Source organism: Equus asinus, chromosome 9 (genome assembly GCF_041296235.1).
Source record: "Equus asinus isolate D_3611 breed Donkey chromosome 9, EquAss-T2T_v2, whole genome shotgun sequence".
Taxonomy (NCBI): Eukaryota; Metazoa; Chordata; class Mammalia; order Perissodactyla; family Equidae; genus Equus; species Equus asinus.
The window spans coordinates 34,364,466-34,385,180 of record NC_091798.1 but is presented as its reverse complement, the minus strand read 5'-3'; the positions used below and the strand labels follow the sequence as shown (position 1 = coordinate 34,385,180).

At 34.4% G+C, this 20,715-nt stretch overlaps 1 protein-coding gene across 7 annotated transcripts in view; it reads left to right on the top strand.

The window, feature by feature from the left end:
- Positions 1 to 20,715, top strand: part of TCERG1 (transcription elongation regulator 1) — a 61,824-nt gene that overhangs the window by 34,862 nt on the left and 6,247 nt on the right. For 3 of the 7 annotated variants that reach the window (XR_001400238.3, XM_014854796.3, XM_014854794.3), the window contains 9 exons: positions 1,108 to 1,164; positions 1,316 to 1,382; positions 2,457 to 2,507; positions 3,896 to 4,031; positions 4,855 to 4,944; positions 10,728 to 10,846; positions 15,222 to 15,372; positions 19,492 to 19,656; positions 19,932 to 20,114. Coding sequence is in view for 6 of the 7 variants with exons in the window: in XM_014854796.3 (XP_014710282.1) it covers positions 1,108 to 1,164; positions 1,316 to 1,382; positions 2,457 to 2,507; positions 3,896 to 4,031; positions 4,855 to 4,944; positions 10,728 to 10,846; positions 15,222 to 15,372; positions 19,492 to 19,656; positions 19,932 to 20,114 (1,019 nt within the window). In the remaining variant the exon portion in view is untranslated. Of the gene's footprint in view, positions 1 to 1,107; positions 1,165 to 1,315; positions 1,383 to 2,456; positions 2,508 to 3,895; positions 4,032 to 4,854; positions 4,945 to 10,727; positions 10,847 to 15,221; positions 15,373 to 19,491; positions 19,657 to 19,931; positions 20,115 to 20,468; positions 20,613 to 20,715 lie in introns of those variants that run through there. The other 4 variants (XM_014854797.3, XM_014854795.3, XM_044780739.2 and 1 more) reach the window with 3 other exon arrangements.

Below are 20,715 nucleotides of genomic sequence, written 5' to 3'. Positions count from 1 at the left end.
ATATAAGAAATTTGAGAAATGGAAAATAGACTGATAATGCTAATTTGAGTTCAGTAATAGAGATAGAAAAAAGAGAGAATTTGGATAAAATTATTTTTTGTAAAATATTTATATATATATCTTTTAACTTCTTGTCAAGATTTCAGTTAGCACAAGATACATTGGTATGACTGATGCTTACTTCATGCTTAGTAATATACTGAAACACCCCTCAGTGAGCCTTTTAGCACCTTTTGTGACTAGTCATATATTTTTTGAAATAATCATAACCATACAGAGTATTTTTAAAATATTTTATTGTTTACTAAAATCTTGTGAAATACAAAATTTTGTAAAAATACAAAAGCTTAGTCTTAAGCTAGTTGAAATTGAGGGAGGGTAATCCTTATTCCTGAGAGTATAGAGACACTTAAACCTTAAGAGATTATCTTTTAATCTCCCTCATGTTCCAACAGCATTCCAGTATATATAATGAAGGCAAATATGTGTACCTAATTTTTATTGCATATGTTTCAGTGGTAATTTGCACTTGTATTGATATGATTGTGTTTTTATAAAATCTCCCCTTGTAGTATAGAAGCATGATAAATAAATCATTTAGTACTTCAAATGAAACAACCCCTAATATATGTCATTCATATTAATTCAGAAATCGTCATGGATTGTATATATGTTTTACTAACATTTTCTGTTTACAAGTGATTTATAAGTCAGTGGAACTTTACCTCCCTGGGGCTAAAGATAGTAGGCACCAGTTTTTCCCCTCCAGCAATATCTGTTTTATAGCTGTGATATTGATAATACTTTATAACTATAGTATTGAATCCTGCCAAGAAAGTATGTGATTTGCTTTTGTTTTTATGAATCTGTTTTCAAATATTAAATCCATTTATTTGATAAATACGTGCATCATAAAGAATCATTTCATAATGAATTGAAAATTTTATATAAAGGGAGGATTAATAGAGGAGATGTAGAATTATTCTTTATTTACTGTTTTATTAAGGACTGAATGTTATGGGATTTATATAAAAATTTTTTAAAAGAAAAGATTGTGTAATATATGCATATAACTATTGATAATAATATTTGAAATGTTTTTGCCAGGGCACCCGACCCCGACAATGCTGTCCATCCAGAAGTGGCAGTTCTCTATGAGTGCAAGTGAGTGGACTAACTATAAATTGCAGCTTTTTAAAATGCTATTAAAGCAAGTCATCTGGTAGTGGATAGCAGAAGGAGTCATACCTAAGTATTTCAGTTGTTACTTGCTTCTTTCTATTCTGACAGAGTTTAATTAAATTTTATCTTACAGTTAAAGAAGAACAAGAATTAATGGAAGAAATTAATGAAGATGAACCTGTTAAAGCCAAAAAACGGAAGTAAGTAATACCTACAGTTTATGTAATTCAGGTAGAGTTTAGCTTTTAAAAGTTGATTAGGTCGCAGTCAGTTTGTGATTGAGACAGGTAATGTGTATATTGTTAGGACACATGAGTCATGATTGCTCTCTTAGGCCTGATATTAATTAAAAGCTTTGCTTACAATGTAGAAATGATGTTCTTCTGTTGCTAGATTTCCAAAAGATTTGGTTATTCAAATATGTATTTTGAAGCCAAGTGACATTTAGGAGTTAGTTGATAAATTATTTTCAGACATTCATTAGGCCTGAATTTTATAAGTTTCCTACCTAATATATACCCCAAAAGGCACTATTCCAGAAATCTCATAAATACAGAGACTTCTCTATATATGCTTGTTGCTTCCCTAGTCCTTGAGTCTGTGGTCATACTTGTGGTGAAGAGGGAACTCATGAACTTAGAAAGTGCTCTAAGAGAAGGAGACTGCTATAAGTACAAGCATTAGCTTGGCCAGTGCTCTAGAGTTGGGTAAAATATAAATGTTACTAATTATGGGAGGTGGAAGGGTGGGGTAGAGGGTGTTTGTGTGGGGGTGGGGGGGGAATGGGACCATTATTTAGCAGCAAAAAGGAAAGTTTGAAGATATTATCTGAGACTGGTTGATTATAGTCCTTATCTAAAAAGGACAGATTGAATGCAGCCAAATTATGGCAAAGAGAAATCAGTAAGACAACCCCTGTCAAGGGTGGTTCTTTTAAAAATTTCTTTGTTGGCAACAAACTTAAAGAAATTAAGATATTAAAGAGAGTCATTCATAATCGGCCACAGTTACAGTTCTTTTCATTTTTGCAGTTGGCTTTTTGGTTTTTGACCAAATGTATAAGTATTTTTATTTAGTTGTAATCAACTGATTTTGTGTTCTTTTTTAAACAAATCTAGAATAAGACATTTGTTTTCTTAATTACTATAAATGACTGTATTCATTCTGTTTATGTACCATAATTTTGGATGTTCCTACAATGTTAAACTTTTAGGTTGCTTTTAATTGTTTGTTCTTATAGACAACTCTGTAAGGTTTTTAACTGCTTTTATCAGGAGAATGTCAAAGAAGTCCTTTATGTGGATTGCCCGAGCTTCTCTATTTAGGTACAAAGCTAAAAGCCTATTTTTCCTGGCTTAGTTTTTCTTTATTTCTTTTATTGAGATAGATAGTGATAGTTTGTATTGTGACATTTTCATTTAGTATAATTCTGTAAAGGTTATTTGTTTTCATTAGTTATATTTCTTGGATGTCTTTTAACTCTTTAACTATTTTAAATAGTTCTTAAATAAATTATTATAAGAGGGTATATTGTTTGGCAAATTGCTTTTACCTGTTTGTTTTGTGCATATCGTAGGTCACAGACTATCTCGCTAAGTTCCTGCAGGTCCCGGACTAAGTCTTCTCTTTCTTTTGATTCCTTCCCTAAGTTTTTAATTACCTCTCACTTGCCATATCTGTGGGTTAGCCTTAGTTTCATTTAAATCTCCTGGGCTACCTTCACTTCCCTATATAGCATGCTTTTGAATTTTCTTGATGTTCTGGTTTCCTAATTCCCTTAAGTTTATGTAGGGAATATGAACCAATTTTATTTTTATACTTAGCAGATCATATTTAAGAAGGAAGATCTGCTCACACACACCTGACTATTATTGAATTACTTTTTTGATTATTTACATGAACTGGCCTTCTTCATAGTGCAGATGTTTGAGAGGTGACTTGATTTCATGTTTGCAATCTCACTTGAGTACCATACTGCAACAGTGTTGCTCTTAGCCCTGAGGTGCATTTTTGGAGGAACAAGAAGTAGTTTAGTCATTGATGAACAGTTCTAATTCCACCTAACTACTCCTGGGCCTATGTTGCTCTCTGGGACCTGTCCTTCAACTTAAATCTCCACTTATCACCCAGAAAGTGAGTAAAAAAAATGTCAGGTAGGTAAGGTATATATCTCACATATCCACTTGGCCGAGTTTGCAGATATTTTAATTTTATTTTCAAAATAAATATTTGCGATTACTAAGACTTATACCAATTTTTATTAGATTTTTAAAAATCTTTCATGTATTTATACTGTAAAACATTTTGGAAAATGCTGTTTTTCCTGTATCATTTCAAGAACTAAAAATTACTTTCTGTACTGTTTGATTCTAACATAGACTTTTACTGGAATGTTAGATAAGGTTTTTTTTTAAGTAAGCTAGTTCATTTTGTGTATCAACTAGTGTCAGGGAGAGATAGCACATTAAAGGTATATATTTTTCCTAACAAAGTAGCCACTGTAACATCATTAGAAGCTCACTGTAATATTATTATTATTGTAATGAAAGTCGCTTATCCCTTAGAGTTCATTTGAAACCCTCAATATAATTTGTTTTTGCCAAAAATATGCTGCTCAGTAGTGAGTCTTGAATATTCCATTGCTTTTAAGATTTTAGTAAGATTCCTTATTAGTATTTTTGTCAGTTCATGCTTTATATTTTATTTTTTATAGGAGAGACGATAATAAAGACATAGATTCAGAGAAAGAAGCTGCCATGGAAGCTGAAATTAAAGCTGCCCGAGAAAGGGCCATTGTCCCTCTGGAGGCCCGAATGAAGCAGTTCAAGGACATGCTGCTAGAGAGAGGGGTCAGAAAACAATCTTTGGGGGAGATATTTCTGTTTTGTATAAGTAATATAAATATGTCTTGCTAAAAGGTCAAATCTAAGGTTAGTGCTCATGTTGTAGGGGGGGCATAAGGGAAGCCTATCAAATTACTGTACTCTTTTTCAAAAGCCTTTTCCTTGGCTAATCATATCATGTTTAACTAAATGCCATTTTACTATCCTTTTAAGTACAAATAACATTTAACATTTATTGGGTCATTAAATTTTGGTGAGTAATAATAAGACGAGTATTAACATTACAGAATGGCGGACTACTTGGGATAGGTAAGGTTTATATGATTCTTCCTTTAATATTTTCAGAATGGCTTTTGGTTGAAGGAGAACTGGTACTTTATGATATTATTGTTAATGAAGCTTAATTGAGAAGAGATTTCAACCTTTTGGTTATATTCACAGATTCATTTGAATAAGTAAAATTGTTCAATTTTGAATCACAGCATTTTGTTCACAAGATTGGAGCAAGCATGGGAAATCAAAATGCAAATCTTCAAGGCTTTTTCTGATGTACTGGTTTTTAAAATGTCACACAGTAGTGGTTATTTTAATGAGTAATTAAATGTGTGTTATTTCTATATAATATAGAAATGTTCAGAGCCAATTAGTGTGGAAATTTGCAATTGCTAACCTCCCACTGTTTGTCATTTATTAGTGATGGAAACTTCAGTATGGTTTTTATTATGTCTCCTTTTTAAGCAGATGTCCTGTAGATTTCAAGCAAAATTATATGACCTTTATGTTTTTAGAGCAAATTTAATTATGAGGCAATACATATTTTATTTTAAAGGTGTCTGCTTTTTCAACATGGGAGAAGGAGTTGCACAAGATAGTTTTTGATCCTCGGTACTTACTTCTCAATCCTAAAGAGAGAAAACAGGTAAAAGGAAAACAACGTTATTTAAGAAATGTATATCCTTTGCCAGCATAATTTTTAAATTGTCAGGAATAAAGTACCATCCCTTTTTTTCCCCTAACGTGGTACTTTAAAAACAGTCTCAGATCTTAGAACATAGTCATCCTCAGTGTGGACATTTCTGCCTCAGAAATACTTAATATTTTTGCCCTTATGGATGTGGCTATTGCCTTATGCACATTTTGTCCTTATGCCTCATATACACTGAGGTTATATCTAAAGAAGTTTTCAAAATTCATTTCAAATGCATTTATTAATTTACTTTTTATCGGACGTATGATGCAAATTCAGAGTAGGAAAATAACAAAATACAGATGAGTAGGAAGGAAAAAAACCCCACCTACTGTTTTGCCCAACATATAGGACCACTATGGAACACTGCTTTATAGCCTTCCTGACTGTTGTGTGCTGTTGTACTTATATATGTGTGTGTATTGTGGATGGACAACACTTGAAGACATGTTTATGTCTCACACACGCTACACACACAAAATCCGCATCTAAGTGGCGTTTGTTAAAATGTCTTTTCATTATAAACTTAGAGAAATGGTGGATGCTTCAGGGTCTCTGGTGAACTAGAGTTGCCTTGTTACTGAGTTACCATTCTCATGATGATTCAGTGACACATATCATCTCATGGTGATTGCTTCTTCCTCTAAAGCATTACACACTTCCAACTTACATAATTTCTGAGTTACCTGGATCACCCCGTCACTGATCTCTGTAAAATGGTGAGTATGTTGAACCACTTACTGCAGTGCTGTTGAGCTACCAGATTTCGTTTGGTAACAGTAGTATCCATCTTCCGTAATTTAATGGTTGGAATAATTCTCTACACAGGTTGTTGCGTTATGTACGTAGGTCTAAACATAGACTTTTTATGAAGAGGAAATTTACAGTGCCAGACATGTATTTTAGTCCTTGTAATAGAAAGACATGACTTACCAAATATATTTACACCTGCATTTCAAGCACAGTAATCTTTTTCTTTTAATTTTATATTTGTGTGATGGTCTCATTCTCACCTGAGTTGATGGCCCTATCAACACCTATAAATTAGCCTTCATTCTTTTCCTCACTGCACCTTTCAAGTCTGTCAGCAAAATCTACCTCCAAAAACTTTTGTAAATCCAACCTCTTATTCAGCATTTCCCCCAGTAACACTCTAAAAGCCCTCATGACAGATTCTCATCATCTGTGTAGCCCCTGATTGATTTCCTTGCCTCCTTCCATTCTCGCTCCTGTGCAGTCACTTCTTTTCCCTCACAGCAGCCAGATTAATTTTGAAGTTTAATTGACAAATGAAGGCAGTGTTTCCTTGCTTAAAAACTGTGCAGTGCTTCCCGGGTCGTTTAGGATAAAATTGAAACTATTTTTCATGATTCTACACGCACTCATGCCTGCATACTTCTTGAAACTGTTTGCTCACATTTATTCATCCTAGCCGCACTGGCTTTGATTGTGCCTTGAACAAGCCAGGCACCTTCTACTTGGTATTCCCGCTACCTGGAATGTTTTTCTCCGGGTGTTTGCAGAGCTGGCTCTTACCATTTCATTCAGGTACTTGTCCAGATGCCTTTCGATCAGCCTATCTCTTTGCTTTCTTTACTTTCTTCGTAGCACTCATAGTTGTAATTATCTAAAATTATCTTGTTTATCATCTTTCTCCTACTGCAGAGTATAAATTCTGTGAGGGCAGAAACTTAGTCTTGTGCGTTGCTCTATGTGTAGTTCCTGAAACAATGCTTAACCAAAATATCCCTGAAGACTTACTTTAGAACTCTTATGACTTATTCTTCATGGCACTGAGCGTTATAGTTCCTGAATGAGTAAAATTACAAGTATATATTGAAAACTAAAATTCTTTCCTAATTTTGGAGCCATTTTGTAAGCTGATGGTGCTAACTCCTTAACACTTAAAAAGAGAAAAGTATCAAGTATTATTCTATGTATTGGAATTTTTTTTTTTAATTTAAAGATTGGCACCTGTGCTAACATCTGTTGCCAATCTTCTCTCTCTCTCTTTTTTTTTTACTTCTCCCCAAAGCACCTCCTGCCCCCACCAGTTACGTAGTTGTATATTCTAGTTGTGAGTGCCTCTGGTTGTGCTATAGGGGACGCCACCTCAGCATGGCCTGATGAGCGGTGCCATGTCTGCGCCCAGGATCCAAACCAGCGAAACCCTGGGCCGCCGAAGCAGAGTGCACATTCTTAACCACTTGGCCACGGGGCCGACCCATAGTCTATTTTAAATAAAAACTCTACTTAAAGGTTCTCATTCATTGAAAATGCCCCATCTAAAATTATATCTCTTTCAGTTCTTTTTCTGGTTATCTGTAGATTCACATATTTCACATCACTATAAAAGATGTGTTTTATATAATCATAGCTGAAAATTTTAACTTAGGAGTTTCCTTACTTAATCTTGTTTTTGATAAAAGGTTGCTTAAGGGATCAGAAATGTTTTAATTTGTTTTGACAAATTTAAAAATGAATAATATGGGGCTGGCCTGGTGAAGTAGTGGTTAAGTTCGTGCACTTCACTTCAGTGGTCTGGGGCTCAGGGGTTTGGATGCCGGGTGCAGACCTACACACTGCTGAACAAGCCATGCTCTGGTGGCATCCCATATACAAAATAGAGGAAGATTGGCACAGATTTAGCTCACAGATAGTCTTCCTCAAGCAAAAAGAGGAAGATTGGCAACAGATGTTAGCTCAGGGCCAATCCTCCTCACCAAAAAAAACAGTAAGAAAAGAAAAAAGTATATAATGAGAAAGGAGAGAGGGATTGGAAACAACTTCTTTCCCCCTCCCATCAGCATGCAGATACTTTCATGATTTGAAAATGACCTACATGATTAGCAGCAGACTGGTGAGATAATTAAAGATATTTCTATACAGCTTTTAAAGATTGGTAGATATTCTGGACTGACCTGGAAAGATGTTTAAGGTATTTTAAAGAAAACATTTTTTGTTGTTTCACTTTTTCCAAAAATGTAAGTGCACGTATTTAAAGAGCCAAATAGTTCTATAAGATATGTTAGGAAAAATATTAGACTGCTGCCCAGTTTTATCTTTCTGAAGTCATTTCTTCCAGAGCCTTCTGATTTGCTTCAGTCTGGACTGATTGCCCTCTACACCTGATGTACAGCTGTCACTTTTGAGGATGACAGCACTTTACCATCATCCTGGGGATTTCCTATGTCTCTGTTTTTTGCGGGGTGGGCAGCAGGGGAGTTGACCTGTTCATATATCGTAAGTCTTTTCTTTCTTGTTTTACTCCCTTTTGATGCATTCCTTCCCTGTAATAGCTTCTTGAGAGAATACCTATAGGAAATAAACTTTTGAGGCCTTACATATTTGAAAACGTATTTATTGTACCCTTATTGGGAATTACTTGGTTGGCTAAGGAATTTGAAGTTGGAAATCTTTTTGCTTCAGGATTTTGAAGACATTGCTCTACTTCTAGTTTTCAGTGTCGTTTTTGAAGCCATTCTGTTACCTGTTCCTTTGTATGTAGACTGACTGACTTTCCTTCCCTGTAAGCATGTAGGATCTTCCGTAGTCTTTAGTGTTCCGAAATTTCTTATGTACCCTGGTGGAAAGGCCTATTGTGCTAGGCACTCGGTGGCCCTTTCAATATGGAAACTCCTGCCTTTAGATTCTGGGAGATTTTCTTGCATTACTTTTTTTGATTTTTTTCCAGCTTTGTTCTTTATTTTTTCATTCTGGGACAGAGAATTTGCCCTTCTGGGGTGGTCCTCAAATTTTTCTTACCTTTCCTGTTTTCTTCCTCCGTCTTTTTAAACTGTCTGGATGACTTTCTCACCTTTATTGTCTAACCCTTAATTAGACTATTCATTTCTTCCGTCATTTTTTAATTTCCAGGAGTTCTTTTTTTTGTTCTTTGAGGTTTTCTTGTTTTATAGTTTCAGTATCTTTTCCTAGTTCTATTAGATCATTTAGGATTTTCTTGTTTTAAGTTTTTGTTTTCTTGCATAGTCTGTTTCTGTTAAGTTTTTTCTGTTTTGGTCTGTGTTTTTAATGTTGGAGAGTTCCTTAGATGTCTTGTTGACCCTGACTTCTCGTGATTAGGAATGAGGCACTAGAACACTGTTTGGGAGATCTTAGCATCTGGGTGGGCTCTCACGATTGTGGGCTTTATTGTAGAGCAGTGGTTCTCAACCAGAGGCAGTTTGGTTGTCACAGCTGAGGGGGTGCTGCTGTCATCTAGTGGCTAGGGATGCTGCTAAACATTATCTAGCCCAAAACGTCGAAAGTGCTGAGTTAGGCTTAGGCTGGTTTGTTGAGAACCCCCTGAAGCAAATAATTTTTAGGCAGGTCAGATTCCTCATAAGGACTCTGACCTCCTGGCTGGAGGGTACAGTTCTTGAAGCTTCGGTTCTGAAAGAACTATGTTAGAATATTTGTTGTATAAATGTTTCCTTAATTCCCTCTGTTCTCAGTCGGGTATACCTCATTCCCAATTCATGTTCCCCGAGTCCAGAAACAGTGTTTTACTTTATAGAGCAGGGGTCAGTAAGTTTTTAACATAAAGGGTCAGATAAATATTTTAGGCTTTGTGGGCCAAATGGTCTCTGTCACAATTGTGTAACTCTGTTGTAGTTCAAGAGCGCCTATAGGTATCTGTAAAGGAGTAAACATGACTGTGTTCAAAGAAAGCTTTATTTATGGACACTGAAATTTGATTTCGTTTAATTTTCATGTGTCATGAAATTTTCTATTGTTTTTCTATCCAACCATTTAAAAATGTCAAAACTATTCTTGGGCTGTATAAAAACAGGCAGCAGGCTGGATTTGGCCAGCAGATCATGATTTTGTCAATTCTTCCTCTAGAGACTAACCGCTTGCCTTTTACTGAGGTTCAGAAGTGGCAGTGCCCCAGATACATAAAGTTGGCGAGGGGGCGTCTAGTGATTGAACTGTTTCTTAAACAGCCATATTGTAGCTGTACTGTCCCCTCAATTCCATGGCTATCCGGTGCTACCAATTCCTTAACTGAGGATTCGCTAGTAAAAATAATTGGTTCCTTTGTTTTCTTTACTGATGGGTTAGGGTCAACTTTCTCATATCTGCCAAATCCTTTGCTGCTTGTCCATTTGCTTTTCAACTTCAGAGTTGCTGCTTCTCTTTTTCTCATTTTCCTGTTCTTGTTGGTTTGTGACTTAAAAAAAGAAATTCCTCTACTGTCATTTCATTGGTGTTTGAAGAAGGCAGGAAATAAGTGTGCATGTTCAGTACATCATCTTGACTATATATTATTAAGAGGGGAACAATACAGAATAGTTGTAAAGTATGATTACATTTTGGTGAAAATAGTGATGTCTTAAAGAGAAGCACAGAAATAAAATTAAACTATAGATGCCAGTACTGTTAATGTTGTGACTGATTTCTCTTAAACATTTCTAAATTGCTTGAGTTTTTTTAATAAACATGTATTCAGTTTGTGATTAGGGAAAATAAAAATTAAAGGGGCGTTTTAACTTTTTTCTATTTAGGAAGCCTACATAGAGGACTGTGTGCTTGTGTATTACTGTCAACTGCAGCTTTAGAGTGAGACTTGCTGTAGATAATCTGCGTATAATTGAGTTACCTATAATTAATTATAGGTATATATTATAGTTTGGACAAAGATATTGACTTAGTATTTTTTTTGTAGATTCCATAATTTGGTACTTAGATTACCTGAAAGACTAATTTGTCAAATTGGTTTATTTTTGTGATAGGTATTTGATCAGTATGTAAAGACCAGGGCAGAGGAAGAACGCAGGGAAAAGAAAAACAAAATAATGCAAGCCAAGGAAGATTTTAAAAAAATGATGGAAGAAGCAAAATTTAATCCAAGGTATGTGGGTGATTACTGTCAAATATCAAAATATGTATATATTTTCTCCTAAGATCAGTTAAAAAAAATACATATGTATAAAATAGATATTTCTCATTTCAAAATTTTCTAAGTGTCTGGATTGTGGTTTTGTCTGATGCTTTCAATTGATTGTTGATATGTATTGAATATATGTAATGGGCTGAAGAAAATGAGACATTTTTAAACTTATGTGCCTAGCATTATAGCAACAATAGCATCAATTATTGGATATATTATGTGCGCTTAGATATATATATGAACTTACACCTATATGTGTACATATATGCCCCTAAAGTACGTGTGTGTGGTCTCATTCAATCTTCAAAACAGCCAATATGAGTTAGGTACTCATATCATACCTATTTTACAGAGAAGGAAAGTAAGACATAGACAAATTGGGTAACTTGCCCAAGTGAATGTGGGATTTCAGCTAGATTCCAGTGTTACACAGAATAGTCCAGGGAGGGAGAATTAGTTCCTTATTTATGGCTTAGGTGTGGCAATGGTGGTATTAAGTTGTTCTCAGAACATGGAGAATTTCTACAACTATAGGGTAGAATCATGGAGTCTCTGGGTTAAATGGCACTTTTTTTTTTTTTTATGAAAGTTCATCTTGTTTAAGCAGTTATTTCTGTCAGTGGAGGAAGAGTGATGATGTTTGAGAAAGTATATTCGGTATTATAATTTCATATTTGAAATGTGAAGAGAAGCCTGCTGTGGCATTAAGACTAATTTCGGAAAATAAAACTAATAAAAGTATTTGTGGCTGTGAAGAATGTAGTAATCTTCAATGGGTAATAGAGTTTCAGACTCTCCAGGGCGTCTTGGGGTTTTCCTTAATCAAACGGGTGAGTTTGTGGGTCAAAATAGTTGAGGCTGAGTTATAAAAGACATTCTGGGAGGCAGTTGAGGAAATTTGAGCATGGATTGGTATTACATGATATTCGAGAATTAGTAATTTTCTTGGGTTATTGTGGTTATGGAGGAAAAAGGATTTACTCTCAGGAGATGCATACTGAAATATTTATAGATGAAGTCTCATGATGTCTACAGCTTATTTTCAAATGATTCCCGAAAACATACCTATTTATTGAAACCCTTTATGAGTCTGGGAATAATTGAGATTCCAAAGAAGTTTCCCTCTTGTGGATTTGACGAATTAAGTCACAGTACCCTACTCGTCTTCTTTTGGGGCAGATAGAGTTGTTGCAGTGATGTGAAATATGCAGGTTACTTCAGAAAATAAAGCCATCAGGCACATAACTGGAAGTCCTAACACTCGGGGCATTGTGTTGTATTGCTGTATTGATACATTTAGTGCTAGCATAGAGATTAGGATCAATTTCACTAAGTAGCAGGAAACAAGGAGGAAAAACTTAAAATTGAGAAAATACTCTCCACTGACATAAATTTCTCTTTGAATTGAAACCTAATTTTCTCTTGAAAAGACCACAATCACAAAACTCTTTAGTAGAGTTTATAGATAGAAAGCACTGGAAGGCAAAGAATGACTGCGGAGAATTAACTTTAGTGTCTGTTTCTTTTATGCCTTTTTTCTTTTTTAATCGAAATTTCAGGCACCGCCCATGGGCAACTCCTGGTCACTATACTTTTCCCTATCCCCTACCACCAACGATTATCCACCCCTCATCCCCCAAGAGAAGGATTCTTATACCATGTCTGTGACCAAGGAGCAGTTTTTTTAAGAGATGAGTCATATAAAAAAATCTCCCTGGGAATCTAGTGCTAAAACTTCATTTTAGTAGCTCTGGTAAAAAATATTAATTATTTTACCTATTATAAGTAATATAACTGTACAATAATTGAATTCTTACTTTACACATTGATTTTACATTTTAAAGTTTATTCTTTTATCATAATAATTGCCTTTTCTAGCTTAAAATTATAAAGTAAGGTGCTTAATTTATCATGAAAAGAAAACAGATTAAATGTACTGCATGTGATCCCTTTTCTGGGATGTGCATTTTTATTTTACCTTAATTTTATTATAGTTACATATCCATTGTTCAAACCAGGTTTGCTGTATATTCTGTTAAAAATGTTGAATTAACGAAATTAGACTGTGAGTAATAACAGTTGCATATAAAAAATTTATTAGAGTCTGGCTTTGGTTAGCAAAGCTTAAAAATAGCAAATATTAGCTGTGAGTGGTACTCCACATCTTCAGTTGATATTTTAAATTCTAAATTTTGAAGTTAACCAGCCAATTTTTTCTTTCTAATTAAAGTTGTAATATAATCTGTTTTAACACCTAAAGAATGTGTTTTATTTTTGCACAGTTAGGGCAAAATAGTTAAATAGTTTTTAAAAGGGAAAATAAGCTTTATTTTTCTCCTCTAAAAACATGCTAAATATGGGAGTGTTTATTATAAGGGTAAATTCCTATTATGTAATGTGAAAGCTTCAAATATTGAAACATATCCAAATATATGAAGGTTTTGTAAGTGCCTTTTATTCATGGAGAAACTTCTTTTTTTATGCCTCATTAGCCCTCATAGACCTCATCTTTTTATTTAGCCTGCTTTGCATTTGCTGAACTTTTTGGATCTGTACATTGATGTTTTTCATAAAATTTGGAAAGTTTTCGGCCAGTATTTTTTCTGCCCTGATTTACTACTTTCTCTTTTAGGATTCTTGTTACACCTATATTAAAATGCTTGATATCATCTCACGTGTCCCTGAGACTGTTCTCCTCCTCCCCTCAATCTTTTTTCTGTGTCCTCTTTTTTTTGTGTGAGGAACATTTGCCCTGAGGTAACATCTTTTGCCAATCCTCCTCTTTTTGCTTGAGGAAGACTGGCCCTGGGCTAACGTCAGTGGCATTCGTCCTCTATTTTGTATGTGAGTTGCTGCCACAGCATGGTTTGATGAGTGGTGCTAGGTCCATGCCTGGGATCTGAACCCGAGAACCCCGGGCTGCTGAAGTGGAGTGTGCAAACTTAACCACTACACGACTGGCCTGGCCCCTTCTGTGTCCTCTTTTGATTAGATAGTTGTTACTGATCTAACTTCAAGTCATTGACTCTCTATTCTGCTATTTCTCCTCTCATGTTAAGCCTATCCAGTGACTTTTTCCTTTCAAGTTTTGGGTTCTTTTTCCTATTTTCCATATTTCTGCTGAAACTCCCGTTTGTTCATTCTTTAAGACCATCTTTTTAATTCTTTGACCTATTTTTATTTAGTTCTTTCAGTATAATTATAATTGTTTTGAAGGATTTGTCTACCTAGAACAACATCTGGGCACCTTGGGTTCAGTTTCTATTGACTTCAAAATGTTTTTTTCTGTGGATCATGTTACTTTGAACATTTAGTGATTTTTTTTTAAAACTTTTTATTAAGATTATGATAGTTTACTGAATGTTTAGTGATTTTTAATTGAATATTGGAAATTGTGGGTAATAGGTAGAGACTCTGAAGTCTTATATTCCCCTGAAGAGAGTAGATTCTTGATTTAGTATGCCCTTCAATTAGAGGCTGATCACCTTAATTTTAGGTTTGATTTTATGCTTTGTTAGTGTGGACCTCAGGAAGTGGAAGGTATTTCTCTCAACTTCCCAACTTTGTCTCCCTTGTGGATCTTTTGTGGGCTTTGTTGTTGTAATACTGTTCTTTTCCCAGCACTACTCCGTCTCTAGTATCTCTTTTTTGGGGTTACCCATGTAGCAGCTTGGTACAGGAGTGGCCTTTCCCTGCTGTTGTACAGCTCAGTCTTGGCCTTCTACTCATGGGGACTCCTGTGTGGTATTCCTCTGGGGTGCTCTCTATAGTTTCTTCCTCTGGCATTTTAGCATCCAAACTCTGATCTCTGCTGTTTCTACCTCGTTGGGACCACTGTGCTGTGCTTGGACTCTAGCTCTTTTCACCCTGGGAAATTGTCCTAAGGGAGAGGGCAATGGCGCTTAACCTCTTTCTTACTCTGCCTGTTGTCCACTGCTTGAAATTGGTTGCTTCATGTATTTTGTCCCAGTTTTATAGTTGCTTTTGGAAGGAGAGCTGATTCAGTGAGATTTCACCACGCCTAGAAGCAAGACTCAGTCTCATCTAAGGGTAGAAATAGATGAGCTCTTAAGTCTCTTGAAGCAAACAAATTCTTTGCTCTCTGATGTGTATCCCCCCTAACACCATGCTGATAGTATACAAATCTCTAGCCACATTTTTATCCTTTAGCCCTTTTGACTCCTTTCTTTAGCTCATTGTTCACTGGCTAGGCAAATGTTCGTACTCAGTGTCTCTTTGGCACATACTCTTGCTGGAAAAATGGTATTTTCTGCTATATCTTTCTACCAGCAGAAATAGCTCTATCAAAGTTAGCACACTTGCCGTTTTGTTACAGAGCTACTTTTAGTGAATTTGCAGCCAAGCATGCTAAAGATTCAAGATTCAAAGCAATTGAAAAGATGAAAGATCGAGAAGCCTTGTTTAATGAATTTGTGGCAGCTGCAAGGAAGAAAGAGAAAGAAGATTCGAAGACCAGAGGTGAGAAGGTAAGATGGTTTTAGTTCCAGTGGTGTGATTGATGGGAGTGTGAATGGGAAGGGACTGAGCTGGTGCTGTGTTTCTAATCATGTAAATGGGCATAAATAACGGGACCCACATTTACTGTTTAGCGTTTTAACTTAACATTTACAGTTGTTTATATGTGTGTATTTTATTACTTTACTTCCATAATGCTTATTTCTAGTAGCTTCACTAAACTACATATGTTTGCTTTACATTTTATTAATATTAAGATGCCCAGTAAATCCAGAACTGGTTGTTAGGCCTTTCTGTCCACTGGTGCCTGCTAAGATTTCAAGATTCTCTATGATGGTAACATTTAAATCTCAAAAAGCTTCTTTATCTTTTTGCCCTCTAAAAGATAGCATTTTAGTGACTTTCTAATCTTTTAGTAAACATATCTTACATATAAATTATTGCTTATCACAACTAAAGGTCAGCTATTAAAGATTAATGAATTCCAAATGTCATTTGATAGCAGTGTCAGGAAGTGGAGAGGAGCACAGCACTGGGGAGGCAGACTGGTAGGGAGAAGGCACCAGTGGTGCGTGAACCATCAAAACATGCAGCTACTCTTCCTTAGTGTCCCTGTATGCTTTGTGAATGAAGAAAAACCCTCTGAAGCCTAATCGTTGTTGACATTTACAGTTACCTATTATTCCAGAAAGTTAAAATATTATATATTCTACTGAGAAATGTTGTTAAGGAAGTAAATATCACTCTTGTTGGGAGGAAGACTCTTTGATTGAAAATAGTGACAGTATTAGGTGAAATAACTTTTGTCAGAAATATCTGAAATTCCCTGATTGTCTGATTTATTGGGCTTCAAAGTAGATTTTTCCAGAATTATTTCACTATTAACTTTCTTTTGTAAATGATTATGCCTCTCAGAGGAAATATGCAAAATTGAGTTCTACATAAACATTTTATATATTGAATTAGAATCATCTTAATGAATTGTTTTTGCTACTTTTGACTTTTAGTAGTAACCTATTTGATTAAAGAAAACCAAGTAAAAATAAATGATTGATATTATGTGATTGCTTTTATACAAATTGAATGTTTTTCTCTTTGCATTTGTAACTAATGTTCTTTTTCTAAACATTTTCTTTTGTAACTATTTTGTGTATTCTGTTTTATAACAAGTAGATAGACTTGACAGTTTTGTGCTGTGCGGCCTGTCAATCAGTTCAGTCTGACAGCTGTCAATCACTGATACGCAAAGTATTATGGGATTTCCTAGTGAGGAAAGAATTGGTATCTCTCTGTGTGGTGACTTTAGCCTCCCGCAGTTCCGGTACTTTACATTTTTTAGTCTTTTTCCTTATGAAGTAATGAGAGTTGTGCCCAGAATGTGTTAATTAAAATAAGAAATTAAATAGACATTATATCTAAATCAACCTAATATGTTCAGATTTATTGTCTTTTTATTATAAAATTTTAATTCTCTACATTATAGATTTGGCTTTGTACCATTACTAAGTTAAAAAAAATAAAGCAGGAAATTACTAAAGTGAAACCTTCTCAGCCAATTTAAAGAATGCAAAATAAATTACTAACTAGGCTATGAAAGCAGAAATCTTTAAAGTAAGGGTTTAAATATAGTATATTTTATATTCACATTCTGAGAAGTTTCTGGTTAATGAAGTTTTATCACTTTATGACTTTCTCTGTATATTTATTCCTATGAAGCATATTGTCTACACTGTTTTCTTAAATCACATGTTAACTGTGTGTAATTGAATGGTGAAATCAGTACCAGTAGCATGTTGGCATATTGAAGTTTCTTCCTGTTCTTGTGATTCTCTAACTGGTCTTTATAACATTGAGATAACTGAATCAATAGCTGAGCAGTAAGAGTTTAAAAGTAATTACTTGCTGGGTCAAAAACCTTCACAGAACATTGACTTCTGCTGAAATCCTTTTTTTTCTTCAGTAGGCATTTTCAGGCTAAGGGTATAATCATCATTTTCATGTATGTTTCACTGGTAATTTTCCGTTTTATAAAAAATGCTCCTAGAACACTGTTTATTTTTACTAGACTATTTAGTTTGCCAAAGTACCTACCCTCAAGTTTTCATTTATTTTACTACAATTTATTTATTATTGTAGCCAATTGTTATAAAATTGTGATTCAGATAATTTACCTTTTGGAACAACACTCTTGAAGTTGCACATAATGGAGTTAATCTTCTTATGAAGTTGACATTTTTCTCTCTTCCCTCTCTTAAATTTCCTGCTGAACAAGTTAAGTATTTTTGTTACATTAGGCCAAAGACCCTATGTCTCCATATTAAACTGAACAGCCTAGATGGTAAGATACTTGCATTTTTGGAGAGATGAAAATAGGGCTTTGAATTGCTGCTAATGGTAATTGACATTTTTTGACCTTTATGCAGTTGTTAAGTAATTTTTCTCATACAAACAGCAGCTTTGGTAAGCCATTTATAGCCTGTCATGGTAATATCTACAGTGAAAGGAAGTAAAACTTTATTTAAAGTTCACTTTGTTTATACATCACACATTTTTAAAACTTTTTGATAATCCTTACTATATAGGCTTTGTGTCTCATATTTGAAAATTGTTTTAATATAAATTCCTATGGCTTAGAAAGATTCCTATTTGATAATAGCTTTCATGTTTTATTTAACATAAATTTTGTAAATTTGCCTTCTACTTTCACATACATCTAGGAATTTGGTGTTCATCATGCAGATACAAACTAGACAAGATGAACCAAAAAATTGTTAGATCACTACATCAAGTAGTTTCTTTATCACTATCTGGAAATACTGGAGTATTTCTCATTAATCCAAACAAAGTCAAGAGCCAAGTTCAACAGTGGAGAAATCCACAGCTGGTTAGCTTTTGTCTTTTTAAAAATTCTCTAACGCAGAAATTCTGTTTCTTATAACCCTACAAGTGTTACCCAGAAAGGAGATCAACCTCTCTTTTAATCCTCTAATGGAGAATTAAAGTTTTTGGGGGAATGGGCAGAAGGAATGATTCACTTATTTTGTGCCCACACAGTTTAAATTGTGATTCCATTCCTGATTTCTCATTCCCTTGGTCAGGTAGGAAGGCAGCAGTTTTAATCCGTATAGGGAGGAGAGGTTCTTGACATGGCCAGAATCTTCTGGTGAAATAACTTTGGTTACCTTGGGTGACTTCCCTGGTAGAAGTAGAGTACAAAATGATCTAAATGAGACAGAATTTTAAAACAGGTCCTTAAAGATGCATGAAAATAAATGCCTCATTTATCTCTTTCTTCCCCTATTTAAAAAAATTAAAAATACAGTTTGGAAGAGGAGTTCTAAGTATTGTATATGTTGACGCTAAAGGATTAATGTTATTTAATACCTTTGGTATAATGTTACTAACTTAGTACTTGATTTGTTAAGAGTACTATTTTGTTAACACTTACCTTCTTAGTTATATAATGTTAAAGGCATAAATTTATTGGCTAAAAAGTACAGAAAATCTGAATATAGTTTTCTTAGTGATGATTAATTATGACCGTAGAAATATATAACTTTCTTATATATAAGGGTACAAACATTGTTCTTTTTTTAACCAAAATATAAAAATTTATCCTATTTTTTTTGTTTTTAGACATTTGACAGTATAGTTTCAGGTTGTAATGTATAAGACTTGCTATTTGTGCTTTACTATTTCTAAATTCCCCTATCTAACAAACAAGAATTTTATTTATATACTTTTTAAAATAAATCATTCTTACCATCTGGATATTATAGTATTTTACTGTCAGTTCATAAGCCTGAATCTTAGCCAAAAATAAATGCAAATTCATGTTCCTTATAAAACATGGCAGATCTGAGATCATCATTGGAGAATATGATTTATCTTGAATTTGGTAGATTTTAAATGAGAACCTATGTGTGTGTTGATTTTTATATTTCCCATAAAAGAGCAATTCTGCTACTCTTTTTTACTAAAATTTATTCCGCTCTGAGTGTATTTAAAAAGTTATTATTCTCATCTTTAAGGTAAGTGAGCTTTTTTTCTAGTTGTAAACATTTAGATATGAAGAATTTCTCATGGGCACATTGTTTTCCTCCCAACCTACTACCTGTTCTGAAATACAGATTAAATCGGATTTCTTTGAACTATTATCTAATCATCACTTGGACAGTCAGTCTCGATGGAGCAAAGTAAAAGACAAAGTAGAAAGTGATCCACGTTACAAAGCTGTGGATAGTTCATCAATGAGAGAAGACCTTTTCAAACAGTACATTGAAAAAATAGCCAAGGTAACCATTGTGTTTACTTGTACTGTAACCATGAAATAATAAAATCCTTAATTGCACTATAAAGGTAATTGCTGGTGTTTGGGGTCTGGAGTTTTCCTTGTTGGTATTCTTAATATAAGAATCTTTAGTAGTTGATTTGGAAATGAGGTACAGCGTTTAAATATATTGTTGGTAAAAAACTAGGTTTGAAATTTTGTATTTGGTAAAGTAGCTATTCTGTGGAAGCATATTTTGATGCACTGGGTAAGAAGGATAATGTAATTTTACTTTTACAGAATTTAGACTCAGAAAAAGAAAAGGAGCTTGAAAGGCAAGCCCGCATTGAGGCAAGCCTTCGAGAACGAGAAAGAGAGGTTCAGAAGGCTCGTTCAGAACAAACAAAAGAAATCGATCGAGAGAGAGAGCAACACAAACGAGAAGAAGCTATCCAGAATTTCAAGGCTCTTCTGTCTGACATGGTATATATTACTCTTTTGATATTTTCCTCTAAAGTAGTGGATATTACAAAAATCCATTATATAACCTCATTGGTGAACGTTTCGTACTCTTTAACTTGACTCTCAGGGAGATGATTTGGTAAGTTATTTATAAAGCATTTTACAGTTGAGTACTTGGTATTAGCATCATTAGAATGGGAAAACCCTAGTTATTTAGCATTTTCAGAGGTTAGATGTTTTGTATATATAAAAAATTCATAATCTTTTAGTCTCAAAGCTTTATTTTTTATTGTTCTTAAGTTATTACACACTTAGATGCAGTAGTAATACACAAAGTGTGCTGAATATAATTTAATCTTTTTCTTGATGATTTAGAGTCATCATTGTGATGATCAATTATTGTACATGTAGATGGTATGAGATGTAGGACTGAAGGTATACTGACCCCAGGAGATAGCCTGGAACTTTCTTGAAAATCCTTCTGCATTACCCGGGGTTGTTGAGGTATGTAGGGTTTTCTGTCCCTATAGTGAATGCCCCCAGACTGCTCTGCTGTTCTACTTGTTTTTTCTTTCCTCTTCTTGTCACCATCTCTCCTGCTCTTTCTTTTCTGTCTTTCAGT